Genomic DNA, 25,071 nt, shown 5'->3' with positions numbered 1-25,071 from the left:
GACAAAAGACTTGTATGCAGAAAACTATAAGACACTGATGAAAGAAATTAAAGATGATACAAATAGGTGGAGAAATATACCATGTTCTTGGATTGGAAGAATCAACATAGTGAAAATGACTGTATTACCCAAAGCAATATACAGATTCAATGCAATCCCTATCAAATTACCACTGGCATTTTTTACAGAACTAGAAAAAAGAATTTCACAATTTGTATGGAAACACAAAAGACCCCGAATAGCCAAAGCAATCTTGAGAACGAAAAATGGAGCTGGAGGAATCAGGCTCCCTGACTTCAGACTATACTACAAGGCCACAGTAATCAAGACAGTATGGTACTGGCACAAAAACAGAAATATAGATCAATGGAACAGGATAGAAAGCCCAGAGATAAACCCACACACATATGGTCACCTTATCTTTGATAAAGGAGGCAAGAATATACATTGGAGAAAAGACAGCCTCTTCAATAAGTGGTGCTGGGAAAACTGGACAGCTACCTGTAGAAGTATGAAATTAGAGCACTCCCTAACACCATACACAAAAATAAACTCAAAATGGGTTAAAGACCTAAATGTAAGGCCAGACACTATCAAACTCTTAGAGGAAAACATAGGCAGAACACTCCATGACATAAATCACAGCAAGATCCTTTTTGACCCATCTCCTAGAGAAATGGAAATAAAAACACAAATAAACAAATGGGACCTAATGAAACTTAAAAGCTTTTGCACAGCAAAGGATACCATAAACAAGACCAAAAGACAACCCTCAGAATGGGAGAAAATATTTGCAAATGAAGCAACTGACAAAGGATTAATATCCAAAATTTATAAGCAACTCATGCAGCTCAATAACAAAAAAACAGACAGCCCAATCCAAAAATGGGCAGAAGAACTAAATAGACATTTCTCCAAAGAAGATGTACAGATAGCCAACAAACACATGAAAGAATGCTCAACCTCATTAATCATTAGAGAAATGCAAATCAAAACTACAATGAGATATCATCTCACACTGGTCAGATTGGCCATCATCAAAAACTCTAGAAACAATAAATGCTAGAGAGGGTGTGGAGAAAAGGGTACACTCTTGCACTGTTGGTGGGAATGTAAAATGATACAGCCACTATGGAGAACAGTATGGAGGTTCCTTAAAAAATTTCAAATAGAACTACCATATGACCCAGCAATCCCACTACTGGGCATATACCCTGAGAAAACCACAATTCAAAAAGAGTCATGTACCAAAATGTTTATTGCAGCTCTATTTACGATAGCCAGGACATGGAAGCAACCTAAGTGTCCATCAACAGATGAATGGATAAGGAAGATGTGGCACATATATACAATGGAATATTACTCAGCCATAAAAAGAAATGAAACTGAGTTATTTGTAATGAGGTGGATAGACCTGGAATCTGTCATACAGAGTGAAGTAAGTCAGAAGGATAAAAACAAATACCGTATGCTAACACATATATATGGAATCTAAAAAAAAAAAATGTCATGAAGAGATTAGTGGTAGGATGGGAATAAAACTCAGACCAACTAGAGCATGGACTTGAGGATATGGGGAGGGGGAAGGGTAAGCTGTGACGATGTGAGAGAGTGGCAGGGACATATACACACTACCAAATGTAAATTAGATAGCTAGTGGGAAGCTGCAGCATAGCACAGGGAGTTCACCTCTGTGCGTTGTGACCACCTAGAGGGGTGGGATAGGGAGAGTGGGAGGGAGGGTGACAAAAGAGGGAAGAGTTATGGGAACATATGTATATGTATAACTGATTCACTTTGTTGTAAAAGAGAAACTAACACACTATTGTAAAACAGTTATACTCAAATAAAGATGTTAAAAAAAAAAAAAAGTCAAAATGAAGGAGCTATGGTTCAGCCATCCATGGTAATAGTAGCTGACACTATGGGCGTGATTTCAGAAAAGACCTTGTATTGCTGAGAACTTAAGTTTTATGAGCTGTGTCAAACCTGACGCCACCATCCGTTCTCTACCAGCTGACAGCTGGTGGCTACAATCGTACGTTTTCAAGGTCTCCTTTTGTAACTACTACATTTTTAAATAATAAAATTGCTTTAGATTATACATTAACAGAAAGAAGGGACACGTGTAGTGACCAATAGCTCCCGTTATTTATGTGTTAATACCACGTCAAAGGCTAAAACCTACTTAGATAAAACTAGACAACTGGCTACCTGGCTACAAGTCTCCCCGAAGTACCAGGTCCATATTGGGTCTCAGGCTTATTCTCCTGGAAAAAAAAAAATGAGATCTGTTTTGTCTATTAATGTTCAGGTTGTCAGTCCTCCAACTGCTTCTAACTGGGGCTGTAACACCTATAAAATCACACTGGGTTAATAGAAAAGGACATCAAAAATATATGACCAGGCCAAATGGTTCCATTCTTTGGACAGGATAAGCCAAGCACCGACTCTATCTGGACCAGTATCAAAACTGTTACCAAATGTAACCTGGTTCTTACTCCTGCTTGGGCCTCTGGTTACAATAATTCTTTTACTGATCTTTGGCCTTTGCCTTCTTTTAATCTACTTGTTCAATTTGTTCTCTCTAGGATGCAACAGTTTCCCAGACAAGATGAAGGTGATCCAGAGATTCCAGCCATTCCTTGAAACAGGTCTTGCCAGAATAATAACAAAAGTCACCCTGGGGCCCCTTAATGAGACCTGGTGAGGACTCCATGACCCCAACTAGGTAGGGTCTATGAGCCCTTTGCCAGCCTGAGGAATCTATAGAGGAAAGACTGTTGCTGTTCATCCTCCCAATAAAGATTTCTTGGGGTTCACGTCTCTCAGGGGAATTTGAGGTAGAAGGTAGACAGGCCCCTGGGCTGAACAGCTAGAGTTTGTCAGGCAGAGAAATTGGAGGTTTGTATGCCCTAGACACTTCAAGGACAAAGTTAATGGCAGGAGCTGAGCTCTGAAGTGAATAGATAAGACGACTGCATCTTTCACTCCCAAGGTCAAGGAAACCTCCCTGACTGCACATGTGCAGAAAGACTCCTTGGGGGTCAAAAAGGACCCCATAAAGCTACCCCATAAAAGGTGCTGTCAATCTTCCATAGGCCTCTGTGCTGGAATCCACCTTGGCAAAAAGATGCACACGCATATCAGGAAGGGCCCTGGGTCTGGTCAGAGGTGGGAAACGAAGCGAGATGACTGGCCAAAGGAAAACAAAGGCCCGGAAAAACTGCCTCCATATAAGTGATTTAAATCACCTCTGTGGTGTGCTCCTTATCACAGAGAACATCCACACTCTTCTCTGGGTGTGTATTTCTACTTTGCTCTAAATAAATTGCTTCTTTGTTCTCTTTGCACGTACTGTGCTTCCGATAAATTCTGTGCCTGCTTTACAGTGGAATTCTTTCTCCAAAGAAGACAAGGACTAAGGTCCTCTAACCTAATGACATCAGTTCTGCTCATTTTTGGAAGGTAGGGAAACAAGGTGGTGGAGTTGAAGGATGTGAGCTCACCTCCTCTCAAGAAAACACCAAAATCACAACTAACTGCTGAACAACTATCAACAAAAAAGACTGGAACCTATCAAAAAGGATATTCCACATCCAAAGACAAAAGAGCTACAAGGAAATGACAGGAGTGGCGCTTTCTCAATATAATCAAACCCCATACTCGTCAGGCGGATAATCCACAAACTGGATCCTCTGTTACAGAGTTTCTCCCACAGAAGTGAGAGTTCTGATCCCCACGTCAGGCTCCCCAGCCTAGGGGTCTGGCATTGGGAGGAAGAGCCCCAAAGCATTTGGCTTTGAAGGCCGGTGGGCTTGAGTGCAGGAGCTCCACAGGACTAGGGGAAATAGAGACTCCACACTTGGAGGGCACACACAAGGTTTCATATGCACTGGGACCCAGAGCAAAGCAGTGACTCCACAGTAGCCTGGGCCAGACCTACCTGAGGGTCTACTAGGAAGGTGGGGGTCTGCTGTGGCCCACTGCAGGCCCAGGGAATACTCCTCGGCGTGAGCTCTTTTGGAGGTCGCCATTTTGGCGCCAAGATCTGGTCCCACCCTACAGCCTGCAGGCTCCAGTGTCGGGACACCTCAGGCCAAACAACCAACAGGGTGGGACCATACCCCATCCATCAACAGAAAGGCTACGTAACGTTGTCCTGAGCCCACAACCACCTCTAGACACACCCCTTGACATGGCCCTGTCCACCAGTGGGGCAGGACCCAGCTCCACCCAGCAGGGGGCAGGCATCAGTCCCTCCCACCAGGAAGACTGCACAAGCCCCTAAACCAACCTCACCCACCAGGAGGCAAACACCAGAAGCAAGGAGAACTACAATCCTGAAGCCTGTGGAATGGAAACCTCAAACACAGAAAGTTAAATAAAATGACATGGCAGAGAAATACGTTCCAGATAAGGGAATACGATAAAGCCCCAGAAGGACAACTAAGTGAAGTGGAAATGGGCAATCTGCCTGAAAAAGAATTCAGAATAATGATAGCAAAGATGATCCAAGATCTCGGAAAAAGAATGAAGGCACAGAATGAGAAGATACAAGAAATGTTAAACAAGAGCTAGAAGATTTAAAGAACAAAAAGAGATGAACAATACAATAACTGTGATGAAAAATACACTAGAAGGAATCAACAGCAGAATAAATGAGGTAGAAGAACACATAAGTGAGCTGGAAGATAGATTGGTGGAAATCACTGCTGCGGAATAGAATAAAGAAAAAAGAATGAAAAGAAATGAGGAAAACCTAAGACACCTCTGGGACAACATTAAACATGCCAACATTCACATTATAGGGGTCCCAGACGGAGGAGAGAGAGAAAGGGCATGAGAAAATATTTGAAGGGGTAACAGCCAAAAACTTCCCTAACACAAGAAAGGAAACACTCACTCAAGACCAGGAAGCGCAGAGTCCCTTACAGGATAAACCCAAAGAGGAACAAGCCAAGACACATACTGATCAAACTGACAAAAATTAAAAACAAAGAGAAAATATTAAAAGAAACAAGGGAAAAGAAACAAATAACTTACAAGGATATCCCCGTAAGGATATCAGCTGATTTTTCAGCACAAACTATGCAAGCCAGAGGGAGTACCATAATATATTTAAAGTAATGAAAGGGAAAAATCCTACAAGCAGGAATACTTTACCCAGCAAGGCTCTCATTCAGATTCGATGGAGAAATCAAGCTTTACAGACAAGCAAAACTAAGCGAATTCACCAGACCAGCTTTGCAACCAATGCTAAAGGAATTTCTCTAGGTGGAAAGAGAAATCCAGAACTAGAAACAAGAAAACTACGAATGGAAAAGCTCACCAGCAAAGGCAAACATACAGTAAAGGTAGGAATTCATCCACATGCAAATATAATATCAAAACCAGCAATCTTGAAAAAAAGACAGTACAAATGCAGGACATTGGAAATGCATTTGAAATTAAAACACCAGCAACTTAAAACAATCTTGTATATATAAACACTGCTGTATCAAAACCTCATGGTAACCGCAAACCAAAAATCTACGATACACACTCAAAAAAGAGAAAGCAATCCAAATACAACACTAAAGATAGTCATCAAATCACAAGAGAACAAAAGAGGAAGGCAAGAAAAAAGACCTACAAAAATAAATCTAAAACAATTAACAAAATGGCAATAAGAACATACCTATCAATAATTACCTTAAATGTGAATGGATTAAATGATCCAACCAAAAGATTGGCTGAATGAGTACAAAAACAAGACCCATATATATGCTGTTTACAAGAGACCCATTTCAGAGCTACAGACACATAGAGACTGAAAGTGAGGGGATGGAAAAAGGTATGCCATACAAATGGAAATCAAAAGAGAGCTGGAGTAGCAATACTCATATCAGACAAAAAAGACTTTAAAATAAAGACTGTTATAAGAGACACAGAAGGACACTACATAATGATCACAGGATTAATCTAAAAAGATGACACAACAATTATAAATATATATGCACACAACACAGGAGCACCTCAACATAAAAGGCAAATGCTAAAAGACATAAAAGGAGAAATCAACAGTAACACAATAAAAGTGGGGGACTTTAACACCCCATTTACATAAATGGACAGATTATCCAGACAGAAAATCAATAAGGAAACATGGGCCTTAAATGACACATTAGAGCTGATGGACTTAATTGATATCTATAGAACATTCCATCCAAAAGCAGCAGATTATGCTTTCTTCTCAAGTGCACATGGAACATTCTTGAGGAGAGATCACATCGTGGGCCACAAATCAAGCATCAGTTAATTGAAGAAAACCGAAATCACATCATGCATCTTTTCCAACCACAATGCTATGAGATTAGAAATCAATTACAGAAAAAAACCTATAATAAACAAAAACACACAGAGGCTAACAATGTTACTAAACAACCAATGGATCACTGAAGAAATAAAAGAGGAAATCAAAAAATACCTAGAGACAAATGAAAATGAAAACACAACAATCCAAAACCTATGGGACACCGCAAGGGCAGTTCTAAGAGGGAATTTTATAGCAATACAATCTTACCTCAGGAAACGAGAAAAATCTCAAATAAACAACCTAACCTTACACCTAAAGCAAATAGAAAAAGAAGGACAAACAAACCTAAAGTTAGTAGAAGGAAAGAAATCATAAAGATCAAAGCAGAAATAAATGAAATAGAGACAAAGAAAACACTAGCAAAGAACAATGAAACTAAAAGCTGGTTCTTTGAAAAGATAAACAAAATTGACAAACCTTTAGCCAGACTCATCAAGAAAAAAGGGAGAAGGCTCAAATCAATAAAATCAGAAATGAAAAAGGAGAAGTTACAACAGACATCACAGAAATACAAAGGATCATGAGAGACTACTACAAGCAACTACATGTCAATAAAATGGACAACCTAGAAGAAATGGACAAATTTTTAGAAAGGTACAATCTTTCAAGACTGAACCAGGAAGAAACAGAAAATATGAACAGACCACTTACAAGTACTGAAGTTCAAACTGTGATTTAAAAACTTCCAACAAACAGAAGTCCAGGACCAGATGGCTTCACAGGCAAATTCTATCAAACATTTAGAGAAGAGTCAACACCTATCTTTTTGAAACTCTTCCAAAAAATTGCAGAGGTAGGAACACTCCCAAACTCATTCTGTGAGGCCACCTTCACCCTGATACCAAAACCAGGCAAAGATATCACAAAAAAAGAAAATTACAGGCCAGTATCACTGATGAACATAGACACAAAAATCCTCAACAAAATACTTGCAAACGAATCCAAAAATACATTAGAAGGATCATACACCACAATCAAGTGGGATTTATCCCAGGGATGCAAGAATTTTTCAATATGCGCAAATCAATCAGTGTAATACACCACATCACAAAACTGAAGAATAAAAATCATATGATAATCTCAATAGATGCAGAAAAAGCTTTTGACAAAATTCAACACCCATTTATGATAAAAACTCTCCAGAAAGTTGGGCATAGAGGGAACACACCTCAACATAATAAAGGCCATATATGACAAACCTACAGCTAGATCATACTCAATGGGGAAAAGCTGAAAGCATTTCCTCTGAGATCAGAAAAAAGATTAAGTATGTCCACTCTTGCCACTTTTATTCAACATAGTTTTGGAAATCCTAGCCATGGCAATCAGAGAAAGAAAAGAAATAAAAGGAATCCAAATTGGAAAGGAAGTAAAACTGTCACTGTTTGCAGATGAAATAACACTATACACAGAAAATCCTAAAGATGCTACTGGATAAGTAAAGCTCATCAAGAAAATTAGTAAAGTCGCAGGATACAAAATTAACATACAGAAATCTCTTGCTTTTCTATACACTGACAATGAAAGAACGGAACGAGAAATTAAGGATATGATCCCATTTACCACTGCATCAAAAAAAATAAAATACCTAGGAATAAACCTAAGGAAGCAAAAGACCCGTACTCTGAAAACTGTACGATACAGATGAAAGAAATCGAAGATGACACAAACAGATGGAAAGATATATCATGCTCTTGGATTGAAAGAATCAATATCGTCAAAATGACTATACTACCCAAGGCAATCTACAAATTCAATGCAATTCCTACCAAATTACCAATGGCATTTTTCACAAAACTACAACAAAAAGTTTTACAATTTGTATGGAAATACAAAAGACTCCGAATAGCCAAAGCAATCTAGAGAAAGAAAAACAGAGCTGGAGGAATCAGGCTCCCTGACTTCAGACTATACTACATGTTACAGTCATCAAAACAGTATGGCACTGGCACAAAAAACAGAAATACAGATCAACGGACTAGGACAGAAAGCCCAGAAGTAAACCCACACACTTATGGTCAATTCATCTATGACAAAGGAGGCAAGAATATACAATGGAGAAAAGACTCTCTTCAGTAAGTGGTGCTGGGAAAACTGGACAGCTACATGTAAAAGAATGAAATTAGAACACTCTCTAACATCATACACAAAAATAAACACAAAATGGATTAAAGACCTCAATGTAAGACTGGATACTATAAAACTCTTAGAGGAAAACATAGGCAGAACACTCTTTGATGTAAATCACAGCAATATTTTTTTTTAACATCTTTATTGGAGTATAGTTGCTTTACAATGTTGTGTTAGTTTCTGCTGTATAACAAAATGAATCAGCTATACATATCCACATATCCCCATATCCCCTCCCTCTTGCATCTCCCTCCCAGCAATACCTTTATGGATCCACCTCCTAGAGTAATGAAAATAAAAACAGAAATAAATATATGGCACCTAACTAAACTTAAAAGTTTTGCACAGCAAAGGAAACCATAAACAAAACAAAAAGCAATCCACAGAATGGGAGAAACTATTTGTAAACTAAGTGGGTGACAAGGGATTAATCTCCAAAATATACAAACAGCTCATGTAACTCAATATAAAAAAAAACCAACCCAATCAAAAAATGGGCAGAAGATCTAAACAGACATTTCTTCATCACCATACAGATGGCCAAAACAACATGAAAATATGCTCAACATTACTAATTATTAGAGAATGCAAATCAAAACTACAATCAGGTATCACCTAACCCTGGTCAGAATGGCCATCATCAAAAAGTCTACAAACAATATATGCTGGAGAGGCTATGGAGAAAAGGGAACCCTCCTACACTGTTGGTGGGAATGTATATTGGTACAACCACTATGGAGAAGCATACGGAGGTTCCTTAAAAAAACTAAAAATAGAGTTGCCATATGATCCAGCAATCCCACTCCTAGGCATACATCCAGAGAATACTATACTTCAAAAAGATACATGCACGGCAATGTTCATTGCAGCACTATTTACAATAGGTAAATTGCTTCCAGTTAGGTTGGAAGCAACCTAAATGTCCATCAACAGAGGAATGGATAAAAAAGATGTGCTACATATATACAATGGAATAGTACTCAGCCATAAAAAGAATGAAATAATGCCATCTGCAGCAACATGGACGGACCTAGAGATCATCACATTAAGTGGAGTATGTCAGACAGAGAAAGTCAATTATCATATGATATCACTTATATGAGGAATCTAAAAAAAAAGTGATACAAATGAAGTTATTTACAAAACAGAAACAGACTCAGAGCCTTTGAAAACAAACTTATGGTTACCGAAGGGAAAAAGTCACGAGGAGGGATAAATTAGGAGTTTGGGGTTAACACATACACATTACTATACATAAGATAATCAACAAGAACCTACTGTATAGCACAAGAAATGGTACTCAATATTGTGTAATAACCTATATAGGAAAAGAATCTGAAAAAGAACTATAAATCAACTATACTCCAGTATAAAATAAAATTCTTAAAAAAGAAGTTATACCATTTCACACAAAATTTGCCAGTTTCTTGTATACTTACTGATGACATGTACACCTGTATTTTCTAAAAATATCTACATTTCTTTTACTTTCACATATGAAAAACAAATAAACATGAAACCGGTGATTTTTCTCCCAAAATTACATAAATTCTGTAATTACATAAAATGACAACTATGAGTTTATTTCGTAAAGAATAAAGAATAAGCAAGTCAACTGAGAAAGAAGAACTTATTAAACTGATTCAATATATGTCAGTGAGAGTTATGTAATTATTTCTTCACAAACTCGAAACATGATACCAGTACCAAGTGAATACTTAGGGCACTGAAAAAAATTAATGATATAAAAAAAGCTGAGGAATCAAAGTAAAAACTATTATAAAGTTGAAATTTACCTGTTGCAGATCAACAATGTTTACTCGACCTTTAAAGAAAAGACATTCATTTATTTTACATTATGTGTTAAGTACATACCAGCCAAAAACTGTAAATTCCAACAGATTATGTTTTGGACCATCAAGGCCCTCCTTCTACAAAGGACACAGGGCTGCAGTAATTAACATCTTCAAATGCAAACCATTAGCTGAATAAATTTTCATGACTTAGGGTACAGACAATAGCTTATTTTCAAAGTTCCATTTGTCATATCAGGCCAATTAGAGAATCAGCTGATACATGGGTTGGCCAGACATACAAGGGTTATTTACGCCCCTTTGCAATTTTATCTACTGTGACCAAAGAGATACAGACAACTAAATTCAGGTAAACTTTTTTCAATTATTTGAAACTGGTAGGTTACCACTTATTAGCTAAAGAATATCTGTTAAGTATTCCAAGTTATAGGTAATATTTTATTAGGACTATGCAGGAAGATAAAAAACAAACACCAGGGGTATATCTAATGACATCTAATGAGTTGTTTTCACAGATGCATCTAATCTAATCAAATAGTGTTCAAATTTGCTCAGTAATTTGTTCAATTTTCAAAAAGACAAAGGAAACAAAAACTTTTTTGTATGCTTGTAATAGCACTTCCTACAAACAGATGTAGCACCATATTAAATTGATTCTTATTTTGCAAATACTTAAAGTTTAAAAAAAAGCATGGTAGTACAACCTTGATTTTCAACAATCTATACTTTGAAATCTCTATTCCCTCTTCATAATTATCACCTGATAACAGGCAGCTAAGTATCAACCCCTGAGTCACCCAATAAATTCATGAACTGTGAAAAGAAACAGCTGATTAATTCACATACAGAACACATAACCCCAAATGATAAAAAATGCTATTTTTAAAGTGACAATATTTGACTTCATTTAAATTATACGATCCTGTTTACCTAAACCTATTAAAAATATTAAGGCTGATTACCATATTAACAACTGAAAAGGTGTCCTATAACCTCCAAATCACTTATGATGTATAGTTTTAAGGTTTTTTTTCCCCCTTCCAAAGAACCAGAAGAAAAAAACTAAGGAATTACTTACCACCTCGAACATGTAGCTCATCTCTCATTTCTTTACTAATTTGGGCTGGAGTAATATATTCCTTCCCATCAAGCGTGTGAACTACTTCTAGCTGTTTCTGAGCAATCAATTTATTCACAATCTCAATGCAATTCCGCTCTGACAACCTGAGGGAAACAAAAGTTAAGTTTTAAAAATGCATTTGATATATTCAGTGCATAATATGATTAAGAAAACGTATGAAAATGGGCTTTTAAAAAGGTTTGGGTAGTCATTAGTTTCTATATTACAAAATCTGTATCTTTTATTAGTATAATACTAATTCAATAAATTTTAAAAAGTTCTAGGGAGTAAACGGGTTTACATGAACTTAAATCATGTAGTTCACTGTTACAAATCTATTACAGATTTCAAGCTTGCTCTCTCTTCTAGGCCTGCTTCTAATCTTCAAATCTGAAAAATGAGGACATGTAATTTACATAAGGGAAAAAAACTGCCCTTTTATTTGTTTTCACTTTAGCTTCAGTTAAAAAAAATCAAAATTTTCTTTTATTGAATGCATTATTGCCTCATTCATACAACTCATCTTTAGGCAGGAGATAGGAAAACACGTTAAGTGTCCTAGTTTGCTCGCACTGATACAAAACACAGCATCAAGGGATTAAAGTCTTCAGCCCCAGAAGGAACAGGACAAGGAATAGTCAACGGATAAAAAAGGTTTCTACTAGCTTTTTACGTGCTCGGTAATGGTAAAAAGCAGTGTTAGGGTGCTTTTCAGGACACCTCCCCCCCAAAGGTTAGTGGGTTTGTAGGAAATATCAGTGGCCGGAGTCCCTAAAAATGACAGATGAGACCCTGGCTCTGACCTAGGACACCTGTTCTCAATAAAAAGGCAAAATGTTTAAGGGGTCAACAGAGTATTTGCAAAGTACTGTACTTCGAGGTTAGCCTCTCCTTTCAAGCTCTAAGTCAGGAAGTGTATAAAAGTAAGAGTCAGAGGAACGTTCTTAAGACAGCTCCAAGTCACCAGCCCCAGCTGTCGTGGGGGTAGGCCGCGCCTGCACCTGACTGGGGCTTAAAGGGTGGGGGGATGTTCTCGGTCTCCCCCCGCCGAGAATTATACTGGCAGCCGCAATCTAGGCTCTGGGAGCGGGGGGAGGGGGCGGGAACGCTGACAGCGGCTGGGAAGGCCCGGGGTCCAAGGCCAGGGGTTTGCGGCCTCAGATCTTGGCGTGGCCGCCCGGGGGCTATTTTGGACTGCACAATGGAGAGGGAGGGTCAGGCACCTCTGCGTGGCCTCTGCGAACTGCGCCCGCTGGAAGTCTGCCGCCAACCGCCTAATCTCTTCCCAAGCGTCCGCCATCTCGGCCCTACTCGCCAAGCAGCCGACCAACAGGAGACACGTCAACCGAAAAGCCACGGTAGCCGAGGCGGGACGGGCCGCGCAAAGGGACAAGAGACTCCTCCCCGACGCAGCTACGAAACGCGTGCGTCCGGCGCAGGCGTGGGCGGAGCCCGAAAGGCCGCGGCCCCGCCCACCCCGCGCGGGAGGTTTGTCCTCGGCAATGGGACCCCGGTGGCGACTGAGAACTAGGCCTCGAGGTGTCTGCCCGGCTGCGGATGGGTTGCAGGAAAGCCAAGTTAATAAAGTGTTACGTTAGGTCTTTGTTTGCATTATCCCTAATGTTTTGGAGCAGTGATAATCAAATTAACCACTCTTCTTTTATTTTTTCTGCCCTCCCTTTGTTTTATTTTGGGGAGTGGGGGCGGGGAGGAGATGTGCCGGGGCCTACAGTTAGCATTTCCTCTTCTCTAGCTATTAAGGAAGGGCAATCCCATTTGAATAGGGAATCATGCTCATTTTTACTTGGGCTCAAAGCTTTGAACCTGTTGGATAATTACTTTTTTTTTTTTTTTGCACAAATATGAATAATTTGGGTACCATAAATGTTGGGAACTGCTTTCATGTAGTCTAGAGCCTTTCCGATTTCTCTTACGGGGAGGATTAGCTCCATCAAATAATGAAGAAATGTAAACATAAGGTAGTAAATGTATATGGCTATGGATGGAATGGAAGAAACAAGGAGCACGTTTGTTTTGCTTTCCCCTTCATTGAAATAGGTAAAAAGTAGATAGTTACTCTGGAGTACCTTTCTTGATCCGTTTTACTTTTATACCTCACTCTTCATTTTTAAAAAATGTATATACTATACATATATAATTCCTTTTAACTATATTCCCTATAGAGTTGGTGGAGGGGAGTTATTTCAGTTACTTTCCCATCTCAGTATCTCATTCTGGGTCACTCAAAGCCAATGCCACAAATGTTCTTGTCTAGTAAAGTTCCCAGCTTTATTTAAAATGCAGAAAACAGTAATAAAACCCGTCACTAAGTACTGCCACCAAACAGGCAAACTGTTGGGCAATGTGGTCACAAACTTAGAGGTAGAACACTGGACATTAAAGAGGTAACTTGGAATAGAGTAGGTGATGTGGTCCCAAAGGGCATCAAGTTTCAGAACAAGCAGAAACTGTCATTCATGTAACAAATACTTATTGATTATAAGGTGCCATGGAGTACAGTGGTGGATAAGGCAGATGTGATCTTGCCATAAACAACTTGAAAATCTAAGGAAGCAGATTTTTAAAAAGGCATTTAATATAAAGAATGAAATTTATAACAATAGGGGAAGTATAATGAACTATGTGACTACTTGATATCCAGACTTCTTACCGATCATGTAAGACTCACGATCAACATGGAGTCTACTTTCCAGCAGCATCCTCTGCGGCTGCATACCACATGCAGAGTAGCACACTGTGTCCTAGATACACCAAGCCTTTTCAGGACTTCATGTCTTTTCTGGAATGCCTGTCCTCTTCTTCACTCTCCTCTACCCACATTTATTTTTTAACTTATTCTTCCATGATATCCCAGCTTAAATGAAACTCTTCAGTGAAACTTTTTAAATTCCTGCAATTGTTTCATATGCTGTGTCGGCACAATTCTCTATTCAGATGTCTCTAGCAGCAAGCAAAATTATATTGTAATTTTTACTCACTACATCTCTCAGTAGTCTGAGCTCTTCAGTTAGCTCCTAGATGCTCTGTAGCATTTAGGATGACAACTGGTACATAGTGCCTGGTATATTCCATAAATGTTAAATGAATAAGTCAATGTAAATGTTTTGGTGCAGCACTACATTTTGGTACAGTAGTAACATTTACATTTATTCCTAAAAAGGGAATAATTCCTAAAAAAGGAAGAATTCATGATTGTACTTTGTAGAGATGTCTTGTGCTGACTAAAAGGATAGCCACCAGACAGATGAAGCTATTTAAATTTAAGTTAATTAAGATTATACCAGCAATGAACAAGTGGAACTTGGAATTGAAAACACAGTATCGTTTTCATTAGCAAGCCCCCAAATGAAATACTTAGGTATAAATCTGAAAAATATGTATAAGATCTACATGAGGAAGACTACAAACTCTAATGAAAGAAATCAAAGAAGAACTAAATAAAGGGAGAGATAGTCCATATTTGTGGATAGGAACACTCAATATCAGCAAGATGTCAATTCTTCCCAACTTGATCTGTAGATGCAATGCAATCCCAATCAAAATCCCAGCAAGTAACCTTGTGGGTATCAACAAGATGTTTCTGAAGTTTATATGGAGAGTCAAAAGACCCAGAATAGTCAACATGGTATTGAAGGAGAACAAATTTGAAGGACTGACACTACCTGAATTTAAGACTTATTACAAAGCTACAGTAATCAAGACAGTGTAGTATTGGTGAAATAATAAACAGATCAATGAAACAGAATAGAGATCCCAGAAATAAACCGACATAAGTATAGTCAGATAATCTTCCACAAAGGAACAAAATGTAATACAATGGAGCAAATACAGTCTTTTCAACAAATAGTACTGGAACAACTAGACATTCACATGCAAAAAAAAAGGAATCTAGACATAGACCTTACACTCTTCATAAACATTAACTGAAAATGGAGCATAGACCTAAATGTAGAATACAACTATAAAACTCCTAGGAGATAACAGGAGAAAATTTAGATGACTTCTGGTATGTCAATAACTTTTTAGATACAGCACCAAAGGCACAATGCATAAAAGAAATAATTGATAAGCTGGGCTTAATTAAAATTAAAAACTGCTCTGCAAAAGTCCATATCAAGAGAACAGAAGGCAAGCCACAGGATGGGAGTAAATATTTACAAATGACACATATGATAAAAGACTATTTTCCAAAAGATAGAAAGAAGTCTTAACATTCAACGATAAGAAAATAAACAACCAGATAGAAAAATGGGCCAAAGGCTTTAACAGACACCTCACCAAAGTAGACATACATATGGCAAAACAGCATATGAAAAGTTGCTTCATATCATATGTCATCAAAGAAATGTAAATTTAAACAGCAAGATACCACTACACACCTATCAGAATGGCCAAAATCTGGAATGCTGACAACACCAAATGCTGGCTAGGATGTGGAGCAACAGGAATCTTCGTTCATTGATGGGAATGCAAATTGGTACAGCTGCCTTGGAGACAGTTTGGCACTTTCTTACAAAACCAAACATACTCTTAACATGATTTAGCAATCACACTCCTTGGTATTTACCCAAAGAAGCTGAAAAATTATGTCCACATAAAACCCGCACACAGATGTTTATAGCATCTTTATTCATAATTGCCCAAACTTGGAAGCAACTAAGATTTATTTCAAAGGGTGAATGGATAAATGAACTGTGGTAAATCCAGACAATGGAATATTATTCAGCACCAAAATGAAATGAGTTATCAAGTCATGAAAACACGTGGAGAAAACAAATGCATATTACTAAGTGAAAGAAGTCAATCTGAAATGTCTACATACTGTATGATTCCAACTACATGACATTATGGAAAAGCAAAACTATGAAGGCAGTAAAGAGATCAGTGGTTGCCAGTGTTTGGGAAGGGAAGAAGGATGAATAGGTGAAACACAGAGGCTTTTTAGGGCGGTGAGAATGCTCTGTGTGATACTATAATGATGGATACTTGTCATTACACATTTGTTCGCATCAGTAGGATGTACAACACCAAGAGTGAGCCATTATGTAACTATGGACTTTGGGTGCTTCTGACGTGTTAATGTAAGTGTACCAGTTGTAACAAATATACCCTTCTGGTGGGGGATGTTGATAATGGAGAGGCTGTACGTTTGTTGGGGAACGGGGTATATGGGAACTTTCTGCACCTTCCTCACAGTTTTGCTGTGAAGCTAAAACTGCTCTAAAAAATAAAGTCTTTAAAAATATATGTATCATTTAATGTCAGTTCTTTAGTCACAAAAGCCACTCAATAGCCACATGTGGCTAATGGCTATCTTATGGGACAGTATAGAAAACCAATTTCTTTTTTTTTTTTTTTTTTTTGCGGTACGCGGGCCCCTCACCTCCGCGGCCCCTCCCGCCACGGAGCACAGGCTCCAGACGCGCAGGCCCAGCGGCCATGGCCCACAGGCCCAGCCGCTCCGTGGCATGCGGGATCCTCCCGGACCGGGGCACGAACCCTTGTCCCCGCATCGGCAGGCGGACTCCCAACCACTGCGCCACCAGGGAAGCCCGAAAACCAATTTTATATTCACCAAAAGTTCTGTTGGACAGCTCTGGTTTAGACCTTTGATAAGGGCACAGATTTGTTCAGACTCTGAGCTCATGAGACTCAAAGCAACCACCTCCACCTAGCAACCATATATCCCAACTACAGTTTCAGGTATTTTGAATGGGGTATAAAAATTTGAATGGGAACTATTTCAGTGTTAGCCAACATCTGATACATTACCTGATAGAATAATGGTAGGCACTAGTGACTACTGAATAAGAGGTGAGAGATTCCCTTTAAGAACAATCTTTATGTAGACTTGAAACGTAGAGCTTCAATTTTCTATAATATTTTCTAACAATTTGTGTCTACAAACTTAAGTCGGATTTTGACGTGTACATTATGTGGGAAGGATTCAAGGTCTCCTCGGCTACACTAGGTACATGGTTGTGACACCATCCTTAGAGTCATCTTAATTTCAAAGGCTAATGAAATATTCTAATATCTGTAATATGGATTGATGGTTTCACTGATTTGATATGAGCTGTGATCCTGTAAAATTCCTCCAAGATGAACTTTCTCCAGCTTAACCAGAAAAATAAAACTAAACAACTGCAAAACGGGTACTTTCAAGCAAGTCAGTATTCATTATTTGTTGTTGTAGAGAAATTACAAAGACATAGACAGTGTTAATTACATAGCTGACATTATCTTATTGTAGTTAGGTATATAACAGTTACCTTAACCTCATCATCAAAAATGGCAGTATAATCTTGTACATAGAAAGCATCAATGCCTTAGGAAACTACTGTGGTTCATGGGTGGAAGAAGAGAGAAAAGGTCAGTAAGCAGGAAGATGAAATTGAAGAGATAGAAATAAGGGAAGCGAGAAGGTATAGGGGATCGAACAGTTAACAATACCTCTGCACGATCAAAGGGAATGTAAATAAATGCAACCCCGTTGGCTTTTAAGGTAAAGGGGTTGTGACTTTTCAGAGGCCACTTTTTTCCCTTCAGTGGTTGCAGTCGAAGTCAGATTGTAGGACTACTTCATGAGCAAATGAGAATGATGGGAGAAAGAACAAAGAGAACTTATCAGATATTAAATGAAAAGAAGATAAGTCAATGAAAAGAGAGATTGTGACGATGTTGAAGAGGTAGGCAGCAAATCACTCAGGGGTCACAGAATCAGAGGATATCAGTGCAGGAAAGGCTCCTCAGATCATAATATCCATCCACAGTAATAATTTGTGAGCCTCTGATAGATTATGTACTTTTTGCTTGAACATTTGAAGTGATGAAGTGTTCCCTTCTTTGCAGGATAGAGTAATTCAGTTTGGGACAGATCTGTTAGAAATTCCTTCCTTATACTAAAGCAAGATCTGTTTCTCTGTAGCTTCCATATTCTTTCCTTGGGTGATTCACAGGATGACTCTAATATATCTTTCCCATGACAACTCTCCAAATATTCAAAGCACGTCCCTCCTGTTTTCTTTTTCCAAGTTAATCATCTCAGGTACTTCAATTATATCTCATGACAAGACTTCCAGACTTCTGAATATCCTGGCTACCCGGTATTGTTAAATTCTGTTTTGCCAATGTCAGCTTTAGAAAGTGATGCTCAGAAGGAATTTAGTATTTTACACATAGTCTGACTAGAGTGATGACAGTGAGATTAATTTCCCTAGATATTCTACTGCTGTTAATTGGACTTTTGGCTTAAATTGAGCTGGTAATGAACTGTATCTGACCGGTATTCATCTAAATTGCTATCAAACCGGGTTTAGTCTATTCTGTACCTGAACAAATTAATTTTATTTGTTAACTTTCACCTTGTTATTTTTGACCCATTCATTCATTAATTCTTTCAACAAATAGTGTTTGAGGTCTACTGTATGCCAGGCTTTGTGGTATGTCCTGGGGATACCAAGAAGAACAAACTGTTCTAAATGGTTAAGGCTATTTCAAAAATTATGTGTCATTCAACATTGTTATTTCTGCCATCATTTGTCATTTATAAATTTGATAAATATGATTAAGTCTTTATTCAACTTAATAACAAAATTGATTACGAGAAGATCAAGGACATACACCTGTGATGACTGGTGACACTCATACAATAGGACCCTAGATTCTAAATATTTTAGAGCCAGAGGGGACTTTAGGAACATCAAACAGTGTGGTTCATTTATTTTATAAAAGAGAGTTAACATTTGCCTTTGGGTATGATTGTCTTAAATGCCATACTTCTTTTGTTTAAGGGGAAGATCATGGAATGCCACCTTGTTTATAGAATTTCGTAATTCAAATTTATTAATCTTAGGAGGAGTAAATTTTTCCAGATTTACTCTTAAGGAACTCATACTGTTTTCTACTGATCATCATTTTTTAAAATTTAAATCCTGCAAAGCCATTTATTTAATGAGTTATCTTAGAATATGTCATGCTTTTGTATATTTTTCTTTCCCTTATTATTCCAAAATGAGGTTTAAAACTCCCCTTTTTTATTTGTAGGTTTTGTTGGGAGGTGAGGGAGCAAGTTACTGCTCATTCTGACCTTTTACCTTCATCAGTAAAGCAATAACCAGCATCGATTCCGGTTCCCATCACTTTATCTTTGGTACATAATTTTGTAGTCTGACCTATGGAGTCAAATGCATGTCAATATTTTGTAAACTATAAAATTCTCTGTATATTTATGCCCCCTATTTATTCCTCACTAGTGTTATTTGTGATATTGGCAGAATTTCATTTTAGAGCCACACTTTTGTGAAAATCGTGCTGCAAATATATATATTTATTCCAAAAGCACTAAGTATTCTTTTGTTTCCAAGGGAACAAATACTATATTAGTCTTTTCTGGTTTTGCTTTTTTCCCCCAATTCCTTCACAATGCTGTATTTAGAGTCAGATTTATTAGCTGTAGGCATCACTTTCTTTCCAGTGTACACTTTTCCACAGTGTAACTCCCAGGCAAAATGACAAAAAAGGCAAATTCGCAAAGGAACAAATTAGTGCTCTTGTCAGTGCTTGGGCTTTGCTCTCAAAGGAGCTGCAAATTCTTCTGTTTCACCAACAAAATATGATTTAAAGTGATAGATTGCCAGCTTGTATCAGTGCTAAGGCAGTGGTAGGTAGAGTTAATAGTCATAGGAACACATTTTAAAGAAATACATAGTATCTGTGCTTCCTGCCAAGCAAGGGAAAAGTTAGACTGGCTCAAATCTCCAGGAACAGCTGTGTCTTTCTTCTCCTTTCATTCTTCTCCTCCTCCTCCTTCTCCTTTTTTTTTTCTTCTTTTGTACCTTTTGACCACTTTCACCCATTTCACCCAGTCCCAACACTTCACATCTGGCAACTACTGATCTGTTTGGTATCTGTATCTATGAGTTAAATTTTGTTCTTTTTTTAGGTTCCACATATAAGTGATACCATACAGTATTTGTCTTTCTCTGTCTCTTTTCTTTCTTCTTCTTCTCTCTCAATTTCTTCCTTGTCTTCTTCTTGTCTCTCAATTTCTTCCTTGTCTTCTTCTTTCTCTATGCGTTAATTATTAATTACACCAACAAGACGACATGTTGTAAAGAAATACAACTTGCAGCAGATGCCACACTATAGCGGCAGCAGTGACAACATCTGGAAGTTGTCAAGAGCTACAGCTGACATCCCTAAAATTCACCTTCCTAAACTCCATTCCGAGGAGATTGTTTCTGAAAATAAGTTCTGGCCAAGCTCCTAAAGTGCCAAAATCAAGGGTAATTGGCATCTATCCTAGTTCATGTGAAAGGTAAAAATGTCTTCAGATATATAGATATACAGGCTATGTGAATGCAAACCTTTAAGGCAATTCTTATGCTCTTTTAATTGAATTTGTTTCTCTGAATCTTAAAATATATGCTTATATTTTAAGCAGATCGAGTTTGTTTATGAGGGAGATATTGCTGACATCTGTTATAACTTACCATAGTAACTATATTTCTGCGTAATTTTTACATGGACTAAACATTTATTGTCTTGCTCTACATTTGTTTGACAACAGCGATTCTAATCAATTTTATAGGGTCAGCAAATACACAGCACACAAGCTAACACTTTCTTCTAGCACTCAGGGCAGACCACTAATCAATGATGGCATTTGTCTTGCGAAGCCTGGAAATGCCTCAGATTTCTTCTCAAACAATGTTCCAGCCAACCACTGATAATATCTCAGAGTTGGCACTTGCTATGAAATATATGTATCATTCTAGAGCAAGGCCATACCTCTGAGTAATAGCCTCATGTAAAAAGATCTGTGGGCGGTGGCATCAGAAATGTAAGGGTCACCGATTGAGTATTTCAGAAATCTCTCTGACTGGGGAATTGTGCTAGGAAAACCAGATAGAGATCCTAATTTCTCAGGAGCTGGGAACTGAGGGAAGGTAATTCTGGTTTGGACTTGGAGTAAATGTCAGATGGAAGTGAAAAGAGAAAACAAACTTTGGGGCTACATCTCTAGATCTGTATATTGTCTATCTGTGTAGCCATCACTCAGATTCTTCTCATTCTATTGAGCGTTTGTGTGTGTGTGTGTGTGTGTGTGTGTGTGTGTGTGTGTGTGTGTTCTAAGATGGTGCCAATTGTGACATCATAGGTGTTCCTTGAGACTAGCTGTCCAAAGTAGGATGAAAGAGAAAACATTTGTTTTTGGTTTTGTTTTCCTACTACATAGAGGAAGGAGCTCCTTCTAGTAACCTAGAGTTTCTCAATTTTTAGTCTCAGGAAAATTTTGTGGTCTTAAACACTTTGAGGATCTCCCAAAGAGCTTTTGTATGTGGGTCTTATATAACAATATTTACCGTGTTAAAGATTAAAACAGAAATAAAATAATTATTGAAAATGACTGCAGTAATATGCCTGTTAACATACATGTTTGTGGTAAAATTATCTGGTCTTCTCGAACAAAAAAATTAGTGAGAAGAGTGGCATTGTTTCATGTTTTTGTAAATCTTTTTAACATTTGGCTTGCCAAAAGAAAATTCAGAGAACTTTACTTGATATAAATATTTTATTGATTGAGAAACAAATTATTCATGAACAGGGAGACTTCAAAACTAAGAGTAGTAAAAAGGTTGGCTTTCAGCAGTTATAACTCAGTTCATAAAGTTTAAATAAACTTTATAAAATTTGTAAATAAAAGTTTATAAATAAAATTTATAAAGCATGAATGAGGAAGTACATTGTTTCTTATAGTGATCAGTAACTAGAAAGTTACATTCTTTTTAGGGTAATAGCATTTTATTATCTGACTTGTTTGTGTATATGTTCAGTTGATCGGCTAGGAAACTATGAGGTGATGCTGATATAAGGAAAGCTTAAGTTTTGTTTAAGGTCAGCGTCAGCGTTATAGGGAAATTGAGATGTCTTTAAATTTTGGTTACATGACTATCTGTGTTTGGCCTACAGGTATATTCAAACTGTGCCCTCCATTTTGGTTTCTTTTTCACAGGCTTAATAGAAGGTAGCTAGCTTCTTAATTCAATTTGTTATGCTATCACACATTATGCAGTCTCTGGAAAACTTCACCATACACTCATGATAAAATAAGTGCAAAAAAGACAAATAATGTCTTGGTAATTTTTCAAAAATAGTTTTGACCTCACAGAACGCCCCTGGGGACAGTCTGGGGACACCAGAGGTTCTTGACTTATATTTTCAGATCTGCTGCCTTAACCCATTCTGTGATGACTGCTGACCTGATGTAAAATGAGTGAAGAAAGTCTCTTGGTAGGGCTGTCCCTGTCATTTTTACCATTCAAAAAGTATCAAGCCTGTGGAAACAATATAGGTCAACTGAAATAATTCATTCAATTAAATGTGTATTGAAGATATTTTCATAACTTTTGCAGTATGTGCATTCATAATTTAGAGAAAGTACACTCCAAAATTATTGATACAGAAATAATTATTTCAATAAGGATAAATAAAAAATAATCAGATGTAGGGAAATACAGGTAAAAATAGAAAGTCAAGATCTGGAGAAAAAAATGACAATGCAGATAGTCAGGCCATATAACCCTTTAAAGCTGCTCGTTCATTTATTTTAAAAATGCTTATTGGGCACCAGTATTAGGCATGACTGCCTAATGATGAATGAATGACTAAGACAGCCCAAGTTGTTACCCTTATTGAGCTTACATTCTAATTGTATAACTTGTATCCCAAATATGACTTTAACCAAAACTAAAAACCAAAAACCCAAACCAAACAAACAAATATGTCCATTACAAGATTATCATTGACAAAGGTAAAAAGGGCTTCTCTGGGGAAGCAAAGGTTTTTGGAGATGTACTAAATAGTTTTCCTACAGAAATGTCATGATGGACTTCATAAATCTATTTCTTATAGCCTCCATTGATGAATGCTGACAGCATGAGAACAAAATGCAACTGAGAATATCACAGAAAACGCTTTTTGTGAAATGAACATTATAATCCATTTGTTGCCAGTCTTATGAGACTGTGACTCTAAAAGGAAATTACTTTTCCTTTTTATATTCACATTTTCATAGTACAAGCCCCTACTGGTCCATTAGAACTGCATACTGCCTACTGAAAATTAGTGCCAAGGCTCTGACTTACAGCAAGAGGGCCAGGAAATGTGGAGGAGCACCGGATAATTGATGGGAAGTAAATGTCTGATACAGATGGAACTTTGAGGGAATAGTTCTTTAGAAGGGAAGTCTTTGTTGTTGCCATTGTTGTTTTCCGGAATGGGAAAGAATGGTTTGTGTTATGGGCTGAATCTTGCTCTCCCCAAATTTATAGGTTGAAGTCCTAACCCCCAGCACCTCGGAATACGACTGTATTTAGAGATAGGGTCTTTACAGAGGTTATAACATTAAAATGAAGTCATTAGGTTGGTCCTTAATCCATTATGACTGGTATCCTTATAAGGAGAGGAAATTAGGAGACAAATATACTGAGTGAAGACCATGGGAGGAGAGAGAGAAGATGGCCATCTATAAGCCAAGGAGAGAGGTCTCAAAAAAATCGATCCTAACAACACCTTGATCTTAGACTTTTAGCTTCCAGAATTGTGAGAAAATAAATTTCTGTTACTTAAGTCACACAATCTGTGGTACTTTGTTATGGCATCCCTAAAAGACTAATACATTGAGATTATATGATGAAGGGAAGAAACCACTGAAGGCAAGGAATCAAAGATACGAGGGGGAGGGAGGAGGAGGCAAGGGGAAGGGTGGGAATCAGAGGGAGAAAAATCTCAGCAGAGGCAGGAAAGTATGGGATAAAACCACAGATAGATGGTGCGGTTGGTTGAAAAAGATATCCATGTCAATTCCCTGGAATCTGTGAACATTATATGACGAAAGGTGTGATAAAGTTAAGTCTCTTGAGAGGAGATGTTTATCTTGGATTCCTTGGGTAGACCCTAAACATAATCACATGTAGAGACAGGCAGAGAGAATTTCAAGACAGACACACAGAAGAGCAGAAGGTAAAGTGATGCAGCCTGCAGCCTGGGGACACCTGGAGCTCCCAGAAGCTGCAAGAGTCAAGGAGAAAATAGACTTCTGTTGTTCAAGTTTGTGGAGATTTGCTACAGCAGCCACAGGAAACCAAAGCGGGACTAAGCTGGAGATCAGAGGGGCCATTTCTTCCTTTTAGACCTGAGATACAAACGTAAGAATGGTTATACACTGATTATCTTGGAGGTGGTGGTGATGCGGTAGTTGAAGTAATTAGAGACTATCCATTTGGTAAATAATGAGCCTCAAGAAATTTCTGATTTGCTTATTAGGTAGAAAACCCAGAGTTTAGACTGAACCCCAAATATTATGGAAAGCATTGAGGTTTACTTTCAAAAAAAATCTCTTTTAATATGAACAGTAAAGCTTCTTAATTTGCTTCTTCAAGTCTTCAGTTATAAAGAAAACACCAGAGAGTAAACAAAAGGTCAGTAACGAAATACCCAACCCCTCAAGGTGTGTATGTTTTATAAGTAACGCTAGAAATTTCCAACTGCTTTTCCTGAGGTTGAGAGAACTTTCGTACCAAGATTGCTTCTTTGAAATACTGTTAACAGTACAATGTTCTAGA

At 37.8% G+C, this 25,071-nt stretch overlaps 1 protein-coding gene across 2 annotated transcripts in view; it reads right to left on the bottom strand.

The window, feature by feature from the left end:
* The window catches only part of UFL1 (UFM1 specific ligase 1), a 64,249-nt gene extending 51,429 nt beyond the window's left edge, over positions 1-12,820 (bottom strand). Inside the window, exons 1-3 of one of the 2 annotated variants that reach the window (XM_059083162.2) lie at positions 12,646-12,820; positions 11,381-11,526; positions 10,285-10,313 (exon numbers count right to left, since the gene is read on the bottom strand). In XM_059083162.2, the coding sequence (XP_058939145.1) occupies positions 10,285-10,313; positions 11,381-11,526; positions 12,646-12,722 (252 nt within the window). In that variant the 5' untranslated portion in view covers positions 12,723-12,820. The remainder of the gene's footprint in view (positions 1-10,284; positions 10,314-11,380; positions 11,527-12,645) is intronic. The other variant, XM_059083163.2, reaches the window with a different exon arrangement.
* Between the last annotated feature and the right edge of the window lie 12,251 nt (positions 12,821-25,071).

The sequence above is a fragment of the Kogia breviceps genome, chromosome 13, assembly GCF_026419965.1.
Source record: "Kogia breviceps isolate mKogBre1 chromosome 13, mKogBre1 haplotype 1, whole genome shotgun sequence".
NCBI classification, from domain to species: domain Eukaryota; kingdom Metazoa; phylum Chordata; class Mammalia; order Artiodactyla; family Physeteridae; genus Kogia; species Kogia breviceps.
This window is presented reverse-complemented; position numbering and strand designations above follow the sequence as displayed.